Source organism: Mycteria americana, chromosome 22 (genome assembly GCF_035582795.1).
Source record: "Mycteria americana isolate JAX WOST 10 ecotype Jacksonville Zoo and Gardens chromosome 22, USCA_MyAme_1.0, whole genome shotgun sequence".
NCBI lineage: Eukaryota > Metazoa > Chordata > Aves > Ciconiiformes > Ciconiidae > Mycteria > Mycteria americana.
Genome location: NC_134386.1, coordinates 18,165 through 31,364, shown reverse-complemented (window position 1 = coordinate 31,364; position 13,200 = coordinate 18,165). Strand labels below are relative to the sequence as shown.

The window sequence follows — 13,200 nt, the reverse complement described above, 5'->3', positions numbered from 1 at the left end:
GACCGCAAGCGGCTGGGAGCGCAGCCCACCCGCGCCGCGCCGCGCCTTTCGGCTCCGCCGCCCCCGCCGCCAGACCCGGCAAGCCGGCTCCGGCCCCGGCTCCGGCCCCGGCCCCGGCGAGCTCCGCCCCGCCCCGGCCCCGCCCCCGCCCAGCGGTCCGGCTCGGCCGCCGGCTCTTGTCGGTCTCGGCCCTCCGCGGTCCGGCCGCCCCGTTCTCGGTCTCGCCGCGGCTGCTCTGCCCGATCTTCCCCCGCGCTGCCGGCGAGCGGGCAGCGCTGCCGGCGGGTGACTCCCGCTCCGCGGGCATCCGGGCGCGCCCCGTTCCGCGGGGGCCGGCGCCGCGCTCGGTGGCTGCTGCGCGCAGGCAGCGGGGTGCCGCCGCCCCCCGCCCCGCCGCATCCTCACCGCGCCCGCGGAGGGCCTCGGCAGCATGTCTGCCGTGCGCAGGAAGTTTGGGGACGAGTACCAGGTGGTGGGCCCGGCTCGCAGCGGCACCCGCAGAGAGCGGCAGCGCTTCGTGGACAAGAACGGGCGCTGCAATGTACAACACGGGAACCTGGGCGGTGAGAGCAGCCGCTACCTCTCCGACCTCTTCACCACGCTGGTGGACCTCAAGTGGCGCTGGAACCTGCTCATCTTCCTGCTGACCTACACAGTCGCCTGGCTGGTCATGGCCTCAATGTGGTGGGGCATCGCCTACCTGCGAGGTGACCTGCACCGGGCGCATGATGACACGTACACTCCATGTGTCGCCAACGTGTACAACTTTCCCTCCGCCTTCCTCTTCTTCATAGAGACTGAGGCCACCATTGGCTACGGGCACCGCTACATTACCGAGCGCTGCCCTGAGGGCATCGTGCTCTTCCTCTTCCAGTCGCTGCTGGGCTCCATCGTCGATGCGTTCCTCATTGGCTGCATGTTTATCAAGATGTCCCAGCCCAAGAAGCGAGCTGAGACCCTCATGTTCAGCCATGCCGCAGTCGTCTCGCAGCGGGATGGCAAGCTCTGCCTCATGTTCCGTGTCGGCAACCTCCGCAACAGCCACATGGTGTCTGCCCAGATCCGCTGCAAGCTGATCAAGGTGAGGCCTGGTGTGACAGCGGGCGGGATGGGGCACCTGCATTGCGGTGGGCGACGCGGGCAGGGCGCGGGCCAACTGCAACCACATGCCCATAGTGCAGGTAGCATGGCAATTCCCCTGTCCAGCCCCTGCCACTGCCTGCTGGTGGGCTCTGCCCCAGGGGCAGCTGCCCTCTCCCTTGGCATGTGGGTGAAAGGACGTGGCTGGGGCTGTATGAAGGGCTTTGGAAAAATTTGCCGTGGCTGCCCATAGTGGGAGCCACGAAAGAACCAAGCAGGCATAGGGGAAAAGACGGTCTCATCAGAGAGCTCCCAGGGGCATTCCAGTGGATTGTGAGGCTGGCAGGAAGCCAATTTGGTCAGGAAGGATGGATGTGTCAGGATACAGGATAGCTGCAGGGAGGGATACTAAGGCATGCCCCTTAGCAGGTGACGGCTGGGAATAAGAAATTGATGACTGTTTTGTCGTGACATTAAATTAGGACAAAGATCAGTCTTGACCTCCTCTTTCCTTTGGGGAAACTTGGGGAGCTTTAACTTGCAGTTCCTTACCCCATGGTTCCAGCCAGTAGCCTTCCAGCTTTTCAGAGGGGTTGTGCAAGTGCTTTAGTGGAAAGGCCCTTTGATTGTCACCGGTATCTATTTATTAATCACTGACAATGGTCACTGTAATTCAGAATGCAAGAAAAGTGGAATTCAAAGGAGATCATAGCCAAAAAAATAAAGAAATCATCAGGAGACAGTAGGGTTTGGCAGGCACAGAAGTCTGGAAGAGACATCGGGCAGGAGTAGAATGGAAAGCAAACAGGCAAACACTGCGTGTGGCATGCTGAGATGAAGCAACATAGCAGCTCGTAGCAGCTACGTCTTGTCACGGGAGCACCCTTGATGGGGAGCATCAGAAGCTGGATCCCAGTGATGACGTTAATTTCAGAATATCATATTTGAATGCTGTAAATGTTCTATAGTCTCTATGGTAATCGCCTCTTTGGAGCAACTGTTTGGCCATTTTAATAATCTGCAGAAACAAGGATGGTGCGGTAGGTGACGGGACAATGGTAAATGCGAAGGGCTGTTTTCCTTCTGTTCTGTGCAGAATGCTTGACTGATGTGTTAATTTTTCTTGCCGCAGAATACCTCTTAAAATGGAGAATCTGCTAAGATTCAAAAAGAGGCTGGATATATATGTGAGAACAAGCTGTCAGGAGTTACAATGGAGCAATTTTTGTAGGAATCAGAAAGCCAGCTAAACCATGATTTTTGTTGATCTCTTAATTAAAAATTAGCAGAAAGCCTAATTAAAAATTAGCAGAAAGCCTCCTCTAAAGTATTTAATTCTGTCCATAATCCAAGACGGAATGCAAGTCAAAGTGGAATAAAAATGGTGTCACAGTTGTGTTTTTACACTGATAGTAATTCGCTATAAACTTCTTTTGAAGTAAGGCACCAAACACACAACCTGGTGCGCTTTCTGCTGATAATTCTATTGCTACACAATGCTGGTATGCAGATGATTGGGACAGAAAACACAAGGACATTTGATGGACCTGCTTGACCGATTCGTCTTATGATAGCTGTTTCATAGACTAGACAATGAACCAGTGAGTAATACTTGATTTCTTTTGAATGATCATCACGCCCATGACTTGTCTTCAAGTTGGTTTGCAACTTTTGGCAAATAAAAGCTGTGGACACAGGAGAGTTTAAAAGTGACTGTTTTGTACTAGCTGCCCCCTCAGTCCTCATTACAAGGCGTGGCATTAGTTCCCCAGTCTTTCTGTAAATCCTCCTCAGTGCGCTGAGGTGCCCCTTGAACTGGACACACCATTCCGGCATTCATAGTGGCCATTCCAGCAGCGTGTGAATTTACACCAGCTGCTTTGAAGTAGCTTTGTGTGTCCTGTAAACTTATGGTGAATGTACCGGAACTCGTTTAGCATTTATCTTTAGTGAGTTCTGCCTTTTTGTGATTTGTGCTCTTTCCGCTGTGCTTCATGCAGTGCTGTTGACAGCTGATCTTGCTACACTTCTCCTGCACCCGATTAGATAGCTAGAATTTTTTTTACTTGTGTCACAGTGAAAGAATGTGAATAAATATGTCTTATCACACTTTTGTACTTGAGATAGGAGCCATATTTAGTAGTGAACATAGTGTTTCAGTGGGACCAATGGAGCCCCGAGGATTTACATTTGTAAAGAAAGTACACCAATCTAAGTCTGTCTGAATGGAATTTACTGAAAGTGTGATATATGCCCTAGGATATTCGGTAGATTACAGTGGTGCCACCACACTGTGCTGGCTTTTTTTTTTGATCCAGGGGACTGCCGAGCAGCATGGCGTAGTGATGTCACGGAAAAAGTCTGGGGCCCTTTTTGGACTGAGTTGTGGAGAGTTTGGAAAACAGAGTTACAAGACTAAGTGTGCATGTTTCAGCAAAAACTTTTCCAGAAACCCGATTCTTTCTAATTTACATTGAGTGCTCTAGAAGCAGGAAGAAGCGAACTCCTGGGGCAAGAAATTGAAAGAAGCTGGTTGGAACTAGCTGCTGAAAATGTGCAGTTCTAGGTCCTGGCCTTTTCAGTGTCAGAGTGAACTGTATTTTTCTGCCTGTTAATTCCTATACCTCACTAGTGCACCTGAGTGATCTGGTGATAGCAGCAGCAGCAACCAGCATGCACCCGTATGGCGATCAGTATGGATTTTTTAAAAATTAGTTACGATAGCTATTTTTATCTTCTTTTGATGGGACTATATATGTCACTGATAAACATTATAGTGTTGGTATGTAAAGTGGTCTGTAAAGTGTTTCAGCTAGTAGTGTAGGACATTTTGATTCAGAAAGCCGAGGAATGTAAAATCGTCCATCGTAGCCTGTTTTCAACATGTGCTAAGCAATAGTTTTAAAAATAGAATTGTGAAGCATAGTAGCCGTAGAGCCAGTGCGCTTTGAGTTACGACCCGCAGGCACCTATTCTTTGAGCTGTACTAATGAACAGCTTTGAATAAGCTGAAAGCAAACAAAATTGTGACAGAAAATTCACGGATGGCAGATGACAGGCATTGCAAATAAGTAAGAAGACGCATTATATTGTGATCTCAACAACTCGATAAGCAGGGCACATGCAGAAAGTGGAAACGATATGCTTTTTAATATCACAGGATCATTCAGATTGGAAGGGACCTCAGGAGGTCTGTAGTCCAACCTCCTGCTCAAAGCGTGGTGAGCTAGGAGGTCAGACCAGGTTGCTCAGGGCCTTTTCCAATCTGGTTTTGGAAACCTCTAAGGACAAACACTGCACAGCCTTGCTGGGCAAGCTCTTCCACTACTTAACTGTCCTCATGATGGAAAAGTTTTTCTTCAATCCAGTCCGAACTTCTCTGGTTTCAACTTACACCTGCTGTCTCTCTTGCTCCTGCTACGCACTGCTGTGAAGAGCCTGGTTCCATCTTCTGGATTACCTTCCTCTTAGGTTTTGGAAGGTTTAGATCCCCCTCCATGCTTTCCCTTCGCTGGTCTGAACAAGCTCAGCTCGCTCGGGTTGTATTTACAGCCTGGGGCAACTAGACTATATTAAAAAGTAGCAGTCATCCTGGGAATTATCTAAGCTAGAGCTCCAGGTATAGTGTCACTACCAAAAAAACGTACAATTCTTTAACAGCAGTATCGAAGTACTCTTCATATTACAAGTTCATTTTATTTCATGGTACAAGTTCATATTATTTCAGTAATGTAATGTATAATAAATGTTCTTGCCAGCTGCTAGTCTAAGAGTGGGGCAGAAGCACAGATAGCTGAGATCAGGGTTTTTCCTCTCAAATACCAGAACTGAAAATATTGTAGTACTGTATGGCAAATTAGCACATACCAGTTTAGCATTTTCTAGATTTCTGAGTTTCTCTACAACGTACTGCAATATTAAACTCGATGGTTGTTTGTCTTTTGCATCCCATGTTTTCTACACCGGTGCCTCATTAGTCCACCTGGGTACCAAAACATAATTATGAGAGTTCTCTAAACGAGTGAACTGAAAGAGAGTTAATAATAATAAAACTGTGTTGTGTCCAGTTAAAGAAGGATGTGCATAAACAACAGGGTTTAGAAAAGCGCCGAGAATGAATAAAGGATAGGAGCAAAGACTCGAAGGGCATAAAATGTTTGGTCCGACACAAAAGCAGGCCAAGTGCTGATGCAATGGAAGTCTGCCTAGTAATAAGAAACAAAAAAAAAAGATCTAGTGGCAGAAAGTTAAAGGCGGAAAAATCCGGACACAGAAGGAGTCTTTTTTTTTCTTAGCTGCGAGGCAATTAACCTTCGGAGCAACTCATCTAGACTTTTGGATTCTCCATCTCTGGCCACATTTAAAATGAAAGCGGGGGCATTTCTAAGTAATTGTGCCCTTGTTCAAGCATGTATTAATCTGTGGAATTTATTTGGCTTTGTGTTATGTGGGCGGTCAAAATAAATAAGCACAAGTGTTCCTTCCAAACTTATTGCTGACAGTTTATAGTCCTCTGCCCTGTTTTGTGATCCTTTAAGTAAAGCTATATATATGCAACAAAGGTTGCTGGCTAGGAGTCTTAACATATTAGGGCTATTAAGCTATCTTCATTCAGGTTAATTACGTTTTGTTTAACAAATAAGTTTCTTTTGAAAATTCTCCATGCCCTGCATAAATCAGTCCTGTATGTAAGATACCGAATACCTCAAACGCAACCTTTTGCTTTCTCCCAGATCTGTTACCTCTAAATCATCCTCGCTGGATTTGTTTACTATTGAGTGGATTTGATCGAAGACTCTTCCACAGAGAGAAATGGTTTGTAGATGAAACAGTTCTTAAGTCATTCAGGCAGTAATTTGTGCAAATATGCACATCTTTGTCTAGGTAATTGTATTTGATAAAACTGGGAAAATTTGAGGTTTAGATGTTGGTTCATACAGCTCATGTTGAGCCTTGTTACCTTGGAGCAAAGATAATACGTTGCCAACCAATTTGTGCACCCGCTGAAAGAACAGTAGCCAGGCAACAAAAGCAGTGGCGTAGTCTGCAGCTTAGTTCTGCCGGTTCCCTCAGGAAAAGAGAAAGGATGTTTTTGCAGTAGTTTGATTACACCTTTGCATATAACAGGGACTGTCACGATTGCTACATAGTAGTGGTTTTGATGGCTTTTATTTTATAGCACTGTCTTTTACCTTTCAAAGCACAAATAATCCGTGAGAATGCTTTTACAAGCAATCAGCTAATATTTTCCCTGTCCTCATCAGTAGTGGAGAAACTGACTCTTGTGTAAGGGAGAACTTGGTTATTTAGATAGGAAGATGTTTTTTTTTCCTTAGCAGAAAAACAGACACATAGCACATAAATGAAATAATGCATTGTATTTAATAAGGAGCTGTACTCTACCAGCTACCTAACTGGTTATGTAATCACCAGTAAATACCAGGCAGTTAAAAATTCAGCATTTTTAAGATACAGGTGAAGCAGAGAGACAATCTGAAGGTACACTAGTTGCTTAGGGATTTGTTTTAAAGACAGAAACGTTCTTAAAAGAATACCAAGCAGATCTAAGTCAACAGCAAAAGCGCTAGCTTCACCTTGCTCTCAGGACTAATGGATAGAGTTTCCGAGCAATGGAACCAATACATTTGTCAATACCAATGCAACACAGTTAAAACTATTTAGTAACTATGGAATAATCTATCATTTGTAATCAGCCGTCGGCTTCTTAAAGAGTTAAGTGCTTTCTAATCAAGCAATAAGCAGAAAGGATTTTAAATAGGATTTTTAGTTGGCTCTGCAAAGCTTTTAATTTTAATGGGCAAATTTCACCAGAGCCCTTTAAAGCAATCAGCTGAGGAGCTGCCTGGCCAACTGATGTAATTTTTACTTTGAATACCAGGAAAATTTGAGGGGAACACTACGGGGTGTGGGGAAGCTATCATATCAGTATTTTTACTGGACCTGTGAAATGGCGTTAATAAAAATGGGGCACTTAGCTTAATAATGATCAGAAGTTCATTATTAAGATCAACATAGAGTAGGCGGTACATGCAAATTGGCAAGGGATGATAGCATTGTTAATATCGATTCAGATGGTTTTGTGGAAATGTCACTTACCAGACGTACGGTACAATTACTATGATGCTTACCTTTGAGACACTGAGACAGCGTCTGCCAAACAAAAATTAGTAACTTATACAAATAACAAAACATGAATTCAGGCAATGGATTAAAATGTGTCTGGCTTGTAGATTTTGTTGTCATTAACAGGAACTTTTGCCACAGGATGTTCATGGCAAACATCCTTTGTAAGGCATGTAGTGTGGTACCCGATGTTTTTATATATATATATGTCATAGCAAAGTTTGTAGACGATGATGAGATCTCGTGGCATGATAAGAAAAGTCAAAATTGGTCATATATAGTAGCCTTATAGTATTTAGCATTACTTATATCTCCGTTATGAAGACCCCAGACCTAATATGTAGATGACGATCTTATGAAAGAGGCAGGTTTTAACGTCATTGCATTGCTTTTCATGTTTTGCCTCACATGGTGATTACTAAATCATCTTTTCATCTTTAGTCCCGACAGACACCAGAGGGAGAATTTCTGCCGCTAGACCAGTGTGAACTGGATGTTGGATTTGGAACTGGAGCTGACCAGCTGTTTTTAGTTTCCCCATTAACCATCTGTCATGAAATTAACTCAAAGAGCCCCTTTTTTTGTCTCTCACAAAGATCACTAAGAAGCGAGCAATTTGAAATAGTTGTCATCCTTGAAGGAATCGTTGAGACTACCGGTAAGATTTAGAATAATATGCATGCTCTAATTTTTAGTCTTTGTTTTCAGTCCTGATATTTTTAGCAAGGCAGCTGTTAATCCTTTCAGGATGCTAATCCTGGATGCTCCAGAATATCCTGCCGTATTCTACAGAGCTTCAGTGGCCTTTACCAGCCAATAGACCTCCCTTCCCCATGCGGCTCTGCATTACTGATACCCAAAGTGGCCAATACATCCAAGAAGAGATGCACCCTGCCACTCTTTGAGCATGGCATGTAGAGGAGTACAACACCCTTATGAGACTCCTGTTTTAAGGACCACCACGCTAAAAGAACGTTGAACTATAAAAGTTGCCAGTGCTGCAAAATCACTTTCAGCCCAGCTTGCATTAAATTGAATGCAAAATAACAAATCCAGTTTTACAGTACAAATACGGACTACATAGTCGCAAAGATTGTAGGAACACATGGTTATCAGCAAATATGAGCAGGGCTTTTGGATTTTTTAACTTTTTTTTTTTTTTTTTAAATTCTGATACAACGTTGTCCAGATAACAGCTGACTTTGTGGCCTTGTCTTTTGAGGACTTAATTCTTTTATGAATCCTGTGACAATGCGCTGCGGTTACGTAAGAAGCTCTCTGTCGTGGATCCATGTGTACTATTAAAGTCCAGATCATTCAGTAGGTTCATCGATACTCTGATCTTCCTCTCCCTTCTTTTGAGGATTTGTTAAACTTTGATTAATCAAGGACCATTTTCGTTCTTCTTTCAAGAAGATTACCAGTTGTCTGGTTCCTGCCTTAGAAGCAGTAACGTCCTTTTGGTGCAGCCAAGTGCAATCATCTCATGCCAGACAGGAAACAGAACTGACCGATTACTATCCACTTGCTGGACTGACCCCTAAACAAATACACGATCCACTGGGGCAGAACACTCTCACGTCGAGTGCATCAGCCTTTAGATCCCCACAGAAGCCTCTTCTCATCCCTCAGCTGAACTATGTATCTTAGATAAGCATGCATTCATAACCGCACTTAACGCAATTACCTAACCGGGTATCGCAAGGGAAACATTTTACACTTGGCTGAGAATTAATGTAGCAGTAACCGGAGAGCAAATCAGAGTTTGGGCTTACTGACTGCTAATTCTGCCTCTGAAGAGTACCATGACAGGAAGTCTTAAAGTCCTACTCACCTGGGATATTTGTATTAATTATCATCAGCACGGTTGTGCTGAGATTGTAACAGATTTGTTGGCTTGGTTAGAACACATTTTAGCTGTCAGTTCACACATGTAAATACCGCCAATGATGTATATTTGCACTGAGTGAAACAAAGTCTTCTACAAGCTTTACAGTGGTACCTATGTCTTAACATGGAAGACAGCTGCAGTGTCTCTGCACGGCTTTTGTCTTGACATACTATTTGGAGAAAAAGTAGCCTTGCCTATAGAAGGAATGGAAGATTAAATTTTTCATTTAGCTTTGGCTCCCCCCATGCCCGATCTTTGCCAGAGAATTCTGTAAGCCTTTGCCAAGCAACGGTTCTTTCTCCCAAGGTGACTTCCAAGAAACAATATTACATACAAACTATAAGATTGTTGTTGCTAGCAAGCTAATACTGTCTTAATTTGATGTTTTGCTTTTATCAAAAGCTGTTTGCTCGGTGTGAATCTGCAATATTTAATCCAATATTTGCATAAAAATCTAGTCAATCAATTAGAGGCACTCCATTGACTGTCGGGAGATTGACTAAGAACAATTGCTCCATTTTATAATCTATAAATTTGTTAGCTTGCAGGCTACAATTGATTTTTATCCATCAGCTTTACCTTGTATTTTTCGTTCCATATGCCGGTCTACTTGCTCACATTAGAATGTCATGCTCTTGTCTGTTTCCGTAGGAATGACGTGTCAAGCTAGGACCTCGTATACAGAAGATGAAGTTCTTTGGGGTCACAGATTCCTCCCAGTAATGTCCCTAGAAGATGGCTTTTTCCGTGTCGATTATTCTCAGTTTCATGCTACATTTGAAGTCCCCACTCCTCCTTACAGTGTTAAAGAGCAAGAAGAAAACCTGTCCCTATCATCTCCTTTGAATAGTCCTGTCGATAATAACAAAACCAGAAGAGAACAGGTTTGTTCCCTTGACTGTATTGATATTGCAGGAGAGAAAAACAAGCTCCCTTTTAAACTTCAGAAGATTAGCTCGAGAAAGGAAGACCTTCCAAGAAGAGCACTGAGAATTAGTTCCAGTAACACAGAGAAGACTTGCAGTACTGGAGATCTCTTGAAAATTCAAGAAATAAGTCCCATCTCTGATGGTGAAGACAGTGATGACAGGATACAGCTGAAAGCCTTAAAAATAAATGCCGAGGCTTTGACTCAGTCTACCGGCGATCTTGAGTTACAGAAGAACCCTCCAGGTATGTGTGCTCTAGAGATGAAATTGGAAGAGAATTTGCCTGCTAAACTTCGAAAAATCAACTCTGATCGCCTCTCTTAAGAGCAGAAGCAACAGGAGTTGTTGCTGATAAACTGCATTGGAGATTGCTGACCTGAAAGAGTTGTCTTACAGTAAAGTCATAATTTGGTTTTGCCACTTTCGGGAAGAACTATCCTTTTTGTATAATTGTTCTGTACAGATCCAGCTTAGGTAGCATAATAGGACTTTGAGGGGCAGTAAGGTTAGACTGTCGTGCCAAAGAGATTGCTTCCCTAATGATGTTTATCGGCCTGCTCCTTGCAAATCTACATTGTCTTCCATATATGCAGATGCTTTTTCATGAAGCAAGGATCAGATCCTTAGTTGCAGAGTGGAATGTTCAGAGATCAAGCCAAAAAGAGTGTAAAACCAGCTGAAACATAATTTTGTGCAGCTCAGATTTTGGACTGCTCCTGATGTATAGAACAGCAGAACACAGGAAGGATCTGTGATGCTGCTCGGTTGTAGTCCAGTTCTCTCAGTGACCCCATTGGAAGGTGGCCTTCCTGTGCAGCCTAGTGGCATGCATCCTTCTTTCTCAATGACTGTGGGATGCCTGCTCCAAGCTCCCAGAATCTCATTCATTGTCATTCAGGTAAAGGAAGTGCTTTGCGATAGCCATTTGTGTCATTTGACTCACATGAGCTGTCATAAACACAAGGATCATTTATCCTGTCCAAAATTAGACCCTAGCATTTGATCAGGTGGATCACGTGTTGAATTTTAACAACCATATCACCACTCACTGTGAAGGAAACTCGAGGTCAGTACTGAACTTAATGGTAGGTCTCATACCTCAACTTCATGAAATTTTAGTTTGGAGACTCCTCGTAAGTAAATAAAAGCAAAGTGCTAGATAATGCTCAGTCATTACAGGAATGGACAATAGTATGCACACATCTCAGAGTTTTACTAATGAATAGTGAGAGTCTTTGATGTTGCTCATTTTTTTGTTACATTTGCCTTCTGCATTTATGTATGATTCTCAAGAATTTGGTAGATTTGACATTTATAATATTATGGAATTTATTGCAGGGTGGACCTCTGTTTTAACATAAATATATTAAGATACTGAAAGAAAAGGAAGCATAGGTCTGTAACATGTTAAGTGTGTGCAGCTGAGAGAGGGCTTTCACATTTTTGAGTGTAATGGAGCATTCTTCCAAAGTGCTTCTGCTAATAGTGGTGATTTACTTTCAGTTGTTGAGTGAATATTTTAGAAGATCATCCGTGGAATATGGCAACCTTATCTGTAGAAATGACCAAAAAGATGTCAGTGAAGATTTACACAGGTGTTGATATTTTAGTATTCAGTATCTCTTTAAAGCGTCATACAGCTTTTTCTAAGTGACTGGTCTTGAACAAGAGGGGAAAAATGCTCTTCTGGTTTTAAAACAAATCTTGCATAACTGAAACTAGTGTTTGCCTAGTAGGAAATGGCAAGAACTAGACTTTTACTTTCTTAGATTTCCTGGGGTTCTACACTTCAGAATAATTGCATTACTATTCAGCTATTCTGCTGTCCATCTCAATCTGTGAAAGAGGTCTTTTTTTTTCCGGCTGGTAGTGAGCAAGCGTAATCAGAACTTGCTGTTTTGTAAAATGCAATGTTCAGTAGCTCAGCATACAGGGTGCTTATCACTAGCAGAGTACTCCCCAACAGAAGGATCAAATTCTGCTCTTGTTACGTGGACAGAATTCAGTGAAATTTAAAAGGGGTTTCTGTGACCATATCAATTGGCAACGCATGCCTTGATGACTAGAATGGAGAGGTAAAGTGATATATCCAAGCCAGGGATGGCTTGGCTTGCGTAAATCGCTGTTTCTTGCTTTTGATCTCCTGTCTACAGTGTGAAACTGGAAAATGGTATTTTGCACAGGGGGAGGATTTTCTTGTTGTTGTTCTTGTTTGTTTTCAACATGAATTTCAACATTATATATGTTCTGAAATCTGTATTTTCATTTATTAAAGGTATTAGTATGGGATATTTAGACGACAGCATGAAGTCTTGATGGATGATGACTCTCCCCACTCTTCAGAACAGCCAGAATTAGTATAGAATAAAATTACATCCACCTTGGCTCTCAAGCATTCTTTGCGAGTCAGTCAGCTCAGAGTGCATTTCTAATAGACACAGAAACAATGAGTAGAAATACCCTGTATATGCTTTTCCAAATAGTGAAAGGCTGTTCTGCACATGTTGCGCAACTGTCAGACGTGTAAGGCAGTAGTATTCTGTGCTGTGCGTTCTGGAGGATGGTCCTAAGCTATTTTCAGATTTCCCAGTTCTGGGCTGCTCCTATAGCTGCAGAGGAGATTTAGTTGTGGCCTCCCGAGACTTTCCTGTAGACCAATCTCAGTGCTAAGCAGAATCTTCACGCTCTAAATGTATTATATGAGAGCTTGCAAGCCGTATGGTGGTTTTCTGCAATGCCCGCTGTGACAAAAATAATTGTCAAAGTACTTCTGAGAACCCTATGGCGACTCTGTTCCTACTGTGTGAAGCAGAAAGATGTCTTCCTGAGACTGAGGGCTCCAACGCGCATCTCATAACACTATTACTGTTACTCCTCGAGGAGTGTATTTGCTCTGGAAGAGAGTAAGGATGAAGGAGAAGGAAAGCAAACCCTTACAAGCAAAATGACACAACAGGGTGCCCAGAGATACAGGAGGGCAAGGAGGAAGAACGTAGCCAGCTTTGCGTGGCCCCAGGAGGACACCAAGGGGCCCCTAGCAACTGCAGAGCCGTGTGTGACCGATGGGTCACCGGTGCCGCCACCAGGAGGCCGTGTAAGGGGGTGGATCAGGCCCCAAGCCGGAAACCGGGTGGGAGCGAACTGTTGCCCGGCTCC

The 13,200-nt window shown here is 43.7% G+C and overlaps 1 protein-coding gene across 3 annotated transcripts; it reads left to right on the top strand.

Moving 5' to 3' along the window:
- Positions 1-146: 146 nt before the first annotated feature.
- Positions 147-12,142, top strand: LOC142419937 (G protein-activated inward rectifier potassium channel 1-like). 3 transcript variants are annotated; one of them, XR_012778668.1, is made up of 3 exons: positions 147-1,081; positions 5,814-5,895; positions 7,666-7,799. XR_012778668.1 is itself a non-coding variant. In XM_075523369.1 (3 exons), exons 1-3 carry the CDS (start codon positions 431-433, stop codon positions 10,366-10,368), a joined length of 1,470 nt encoding a protein of 489 aa, XP_075379484.1. In that variant the 5' UTR covers positions 147-430; the 3' UTR covers positions 10,369-12,142. The 3 variants fall into 3 exon arrangements, 2 of the variants coding, with proteins under 2 accessions (XP_075379484.1, XP_075379485.1); XM_075523369.1 differs by lacking the exon at positions 5,814-5,895 and adding an exon at positions 9,767-12,142 and having other exon boundaries at positions 7,666-7,882; XM_075523370.1 differs by lacking the exons at positions 5,814-5,895; positions 7,666-7,799 and adding exons at positions 7,821-7,882; positions 9,767-9,906.
- Positions 12,143-13,200: the final 1,058 nt, after the last annotated feature.

Excerpts from the sequence above, each read along its gene's own strand:
- LOC142419937 (XM_075523369.1), top strand. The coding sequence starts at position 431 with ATGTCTGCCGTGCGCAGGAAGTTTGGGGACGAGTACCAGGTGGTGGGC. Across the intron at positions 1,082-7,665 it reads TCCGCTGCAAGCTGATCAAG|TCCCGACAGACACCAGAGGG; the intron begins GTGAGGCCTGGT and ends TTTCATCTTTAG. Across the intron at positions 7,883-9,766 it reads AGGAATCGTTGAGACTACCG|GAATGACGTGTCAAGCTAGG; the intron begins GTAAGATTTAGA and ends CTGTTTCCGTAG.